The following is a 4831-nucleotide window of genomic DNA, read 5'->3' as shown; positions in this document are numbered from 1 at the left end:
AGACTGGAGCAGGAGGAAGAGGAGAGGCTCAGACTGGAGCAGGAGGAAGAGGAGAGGCTCAGACTGGAGCAGGAGGAAGAGGAGAGGCTCAGACTGGAGCAGGAGGAAAGAGACAAACAGGTTAGTATGGAGAGAAGGAGAAGAAGGAAAGAAAGGAGACTGAGACTGGAGGAGGAGGACAGGCTCAGACTGGAGCAGGAGGAAGAGGAGAGGCTCAGACTGGAGCAGGAGGAAGAGGAGAGGCTCAGACTGGAGCAGGAGGAAAGAGACAAACAGGTAAGTATGGAGAGAAGGAGAAGAAGGAAAGAAAGGAGACTGAGACAGGAGCATGAGAGACTCAGACTGGAGGAGGAGGAGGAGGAGAGACTTAGACTGGAGCAGGAGGAGGAGGAGAGGCTCAGACTGGAGCAGGAGGAGAGGCTCAGACTGGAGCAGGAGGAGAGGCTCAGACTGGAGCAGGAGGAGAGGCTCAGACTGGAGCAGGAGGAGGAGAGAGTCAGATTAGAGGAGGAGGAGGAGAGACTCAGACTGGAGCAGGAGGAAAGAGACAAACAGGTAAGTATGGAGAGAAGAAGAAGAAGAGAGAGGAGACTGAGACTAAAGAAGGAAGAGGAGGAGAGACAGAGACTGAAAGAGGAGGAGGAGAATGAAAAACTAAGAATGAAGGAGGAGAATGAGAGACTGAGACTGAAGGAGGAGATAGAAAAACGCAAGCAGGAGGAGGAGAAGAAACAGATGCAAGAGGACGAAGTGGACAAACTGATACGAGAGGAGGAGGAGAAACTGATTCGTGAGGAGGAGGAGACACAGATGCAAGAGGACCAAGTGGACAAACTAATACGAGAGGAGGAGGAGAGATTGATTCAGGATGAGGAGGAGACACAGATGCAAGAGGATCAAGTGGACAAATTGATACGGGAGGAGGAGGAGGAGGAGAGACTGACACAGAAGGAGGAGAGACTGACACTGAAAGAGGAGAGACTGACACTGAAAGAGGAGTTATTAAAAGAGAAGGAGGAGAGGAGACAGAGACAGGACAAGGAAGTCATTGAAAGACAAGAGATGATGGAGAACAGAAGGAGGAGAAGGGAGAGAAAACGGGAGGAGGAAGAGAAACTGAGACTAGAGGAGGAGGAGGATTTAGAAAGACTGTTACAGGAGGCGGAGCAGTGCTGGAGACAGGGGGAGAGACGAAAACAGGAAAAGAATAGGAAACTGAAACAGGAGCAGGAAGAGGAGAGACCACCAAACCAGAATGAGGAGAAGGAGAGACTGAGACTGAGATTGAGGGAGGAGAGAGAAAAACAAAAGCAGGAAGAGGAGAGAAAAGCTCTTATGGAGAAGACCAGGAGGCAGAGAGAAAGACAGGAGGAGGAGAAGAGACTTAGAGCAGAGGAAGAGAAGGAGAGACTGAGGCTAGAGGAAGAAGAGAAAAGAGTGAAACTTGAGAAGGAGAAGGAGAAGGAGAGACTGTTGGCACGGGTCCTGAGAGTAGATGACGAGGAGGAAGAGCCGGAGGTACAGATAATCAGACCAGATGAGGAGGAAAAGGAGAAAAGACTGAGACTTGAGAAGAAGAGACTGAGGCTGGAGGAAGAGGAGAAAAGAGCCAGACTTGAGAAGGAGAGACTGAGGCTGGAGGAAGAGGAAAAAAGGGTGAGACTTGAAAAGCAGAGACAGTGGGAGGAGGCAGGGTTGCTAGTGGTCCTGAAAATACGTGACGAGGACGCAGAGACGGAGGTACAGACATTCACAACAGATGAGGAGGAAGAGGAGAAAAGAGCCAGACTTGAGAGGGAGAGACTGAGGCTGGAGGAAGAGGAAAAAAGGGTGAGACTTGAAAAGCAGAGACAGTGGGAGGAGGCAGGGTGGCTAGTGGTCCTGAAACTAGGTGACGGGGACGAAGAGACCGAGGAGGAACCAAGCCCATATGAGGAGGAAGAGGAGAAATGGAAAGATGCGGTGTGGGCGGACAAGCGGGAGATGACGGAGAGCAGGTGGATAAGGGAAAGAAGAAGGAGGGTGCTGCGGGAGCAGGAGGAGAAACGTAGAGGACAGGCACACTCTGGGGAACAGGAGGAAGAGAAAAGTCATCAACCTCTTCAAAATGAGAGCCAGTTTTCAAAACTGAAACTGCGCCTCCTGGAGCTCCAGAGGGACCGGGTCCTCAAGAACATCACCAGGAGTGAGAAGAAGGAGGCCAAGATCCAGGCCAGGGGTAAGAAAGCAACTTTCAAACCTTGTTTTTAAATTTCTCTTTTAAAAAAAAGATTTGATTTGATCAAAAATCTGTCAAATAAGAGACAATCTCTCAGCTTCACTCAAAAGTCACCTTGAATATTTGGTTTCTTTCAGAGGATCCTGATCCTGCCGACAAGGAGATGCGCTTACGGAAGCAACAGTCCAAGAGGATGAAGCTGCAGAAGAAGCAGAGAAACCTGGAGGAGAAGATAAGCCGCAAGACGGGGTGAGGACTCCAGGATGAACTCAGCCAAGGAGAAGAGGTAAGTGTTTGGTAAGTATTTGCATTATTTAGTACACACACACACACACACACACACACACACACATACACACACACACACACACACTTCATAAAAAAAAACTAAAAACACACAAAACATTTAAACAGTTAAACTACTTTCAAAAATCATTTAAATTAGAGAAAAATAAAAACATAAAAAACCCTAGAATAGTTATTTTAAAGTAGGTATAAAGTAGAAGAAAGTTATTTGTCCTCCGATGAGGGGGGGTGGTGGCAGGGTAAAAGTAAAAGGTTGGACAACACACACACACACACACACACACACACACACACACACACACACACACACACACATAAAATTATATTATTCTTTCAATTCAAACATTTCATTAAATGATGCTTGATTGGATAAGTTAAAGATTGTGTGTTGTCTAATAAAAGGTATTTAAATGATGTTCAAAAAAGTTCCCAAAATTAAAATAATTATCCAAAGAACAAGAAAAAAAATCAGGCAAAAAAAAAGTCAGACTCTAAATAGTTCTTTTAAAGTAGAAGAAAGTTATATGTCCTCCGATGAGGGGGGGTGGTGGCAGGGTAAAAGTAAAAGGTTGGACAACACACACAAAATTATATTACCCTTAAAATTCAAACATTTCACTAAATGATACTTGATTAGATAGTTAAAGCTTATGTGTTGTCCAATAATAGGTTTTTAGTTCATTTATTTTTTATCACTTTTTTAATCACAATTATCATCTCAATTACAAAAAAATAAATGAATAAATTAAACAAATAGTTAATTTAAAAGTCAGACTCTAAATAGTTCTTTTAAAGTAGAAGAAAGTACTTTGTCCTCCGATGAGGGGGGGTGGTGGCAGGGTAAAAGTAAAAGGTTGGACAACAAACACAAAATTTTATTACCCTTTAAATTCAAACATTTCATTAAATGATACTTGATTAGATAGTTAAAGCTTATGTGTTGTCCAATAATAGGTTTTTAGTTTATTTTTTATCACTTTTTTAATCACAATTATCATCTCAATAACAAAAAATAAATGAATTAATTAAACAAATAGTTAATTTAAAAGACAGACTCTAAATAGTTCTTTTAAAGTAGAAGAAAGTTATTTGTCCTCCGATGAGGGGGGGTGGTGGCAGGGTAAAAGTAAAAGGTTGGACATCACACACAAAATTATAGTTATTTTTCCTATAACATTTTACTTGATATCTTGATAAGATGGTTAAAGCTAATGTGTTGTCCAGTAAAAAGTGTTTAAATTACGTTTAATAGAGTAGTCTCCAAAATCACAATAATTATCCTGATAACAAGAAAAAAAAAAACAGGCAAAAAAAGTTAGACTCTGAATAGTTCTTTTAAAGTAGAAGAAAGTTATTTGTCCTCCGATGAGGGGGGGTGGTGGCAGGGTAAAAGCTAAAGATTGGATGACACACACAATTTTTTTTTCTAGGAATCATTTAAACTTTAAAAACAACTAGTTTGACAACTTCCAAACTAGTGTCTTTAATGTAGAACAAAGTACTTTGTCCTCCGATGAGGGGGGGTGGTGGCAGGGTAAAAGTTCAGAGAAAAAATCAAAGTTAATTGTTGTGTGTGTCCAACACAATTATCAGTTCAGCTAATAATCTGCTAATCTAATTTGAAATAGATGAACAGAGCTTGTTCAGGTGTCATCCAAATCAAAATTTTACAGCCAGTGTTTTTCTAAACAAATTTCATCTAGTTTAATGTAAACAGCTATTAAATCATGTGGACAATGAATAAAAAAATAGTTTGACCAGACTCAGCTCTTTTCTGAAATAGTTCTTTAAATATAGAATAAAGTTATTTGTCCTCCGATGAGGGGGGGTGGTGGCGGGCCAAAAATAAAAAACCAACAACAACAACAAAAAAACTGGAAGGAAAGCTGCAGTGTGTGCTGAGACACACACACAATCAAATAACATGTAAATAAATTAAAATACAATGTTAAGAAATGATCAATTATTCAAAGATCATAGGACACATGATCATAGGTAGTTCTAAAATAGTTCTAAATAAATGATGACTGTCATGATCTGACGAGATAAATTTCCATCTTAATAAATATGAGTCTGGAAACAAATACTTTCAAAATAGGACTTAGTGATTGGATGAGGAAAAGAGACGGTCTGAAAGCGTAGCATGGAATAAAGTTATTTGTCCTCCGATGAGGGGGGGTGGTGGCGGGCTAAAATTAGGCAAAGCAACAAAAAGCAAGAAGCATCAAACAGAAGAAGTGTGTGATTTAACACTCCAATATGATATAGTGCAGTGATCCATTCACAGCCAATTTGAAAATGACAAAG

The 4831-nt window shown here is 41.3% G+C and overlaps 1 protein-coding gene across 1 annotated transcript; it reads left to right on the top strand.

Moving 5' to 3' along the window:
* Positions 1–374: 374 nt before the first annotated feature.
* On the top strand, positions 375–2533 carry LOC141787072 (uncharacterized). Its single transcript, XM_074665335.1, has 2 exons — positions 375–2218; positions 2356–2533. The coding sequence occupies exons 1-2, from the start codon at positions 562–564 to the stop codon at positions 2469–2471; spliced, it is 1773 nt and encodes a 590-aa protein (XP_074521436.1). The 5' UTR covers positions 375–561; the 3' UTR covers positions 2472–2533.
* Positions 2534–4831: the final 2298 nt, after the last annotated feature.

Source organism: Halichoeres trimaculatus, unplaced genomic scaffold (genome assembly GCF_033239565.1).
Source record: "Halichoeres trimaculatus isolate MK-OKI-2021-1 unplaced genomic scaffold, fHalTri1.1 fHalTri1_scaffold_140, whole genome shotgun sequence".
Lineage (NCBI taxonomy): Eukaryota > Metazoa > Chordata > Actinopteri > Labriformes > Labridae > Halichoeres > Halichoeres trimaculatus.
This window is presented reverse-complemented; position numbering and strand designations above follow the sequence as displayed.

Coding starts and splice junctions, on each gene's coding strand:
- LOC141787072 (XM_074665335.1), top strand. CDS start 562: ATGGAGAGAAGAAGAAGAAGAGAGAGGAGACTGAGACTAAAGAAGGAA. Junction 2,219..2,355: donor GGCCAAGATCCAGGCCAGGG/GTAAGAAAGCAA, acceptor GGTTTCTTTCAG/AGGATCCTGATCCTGCCGAC.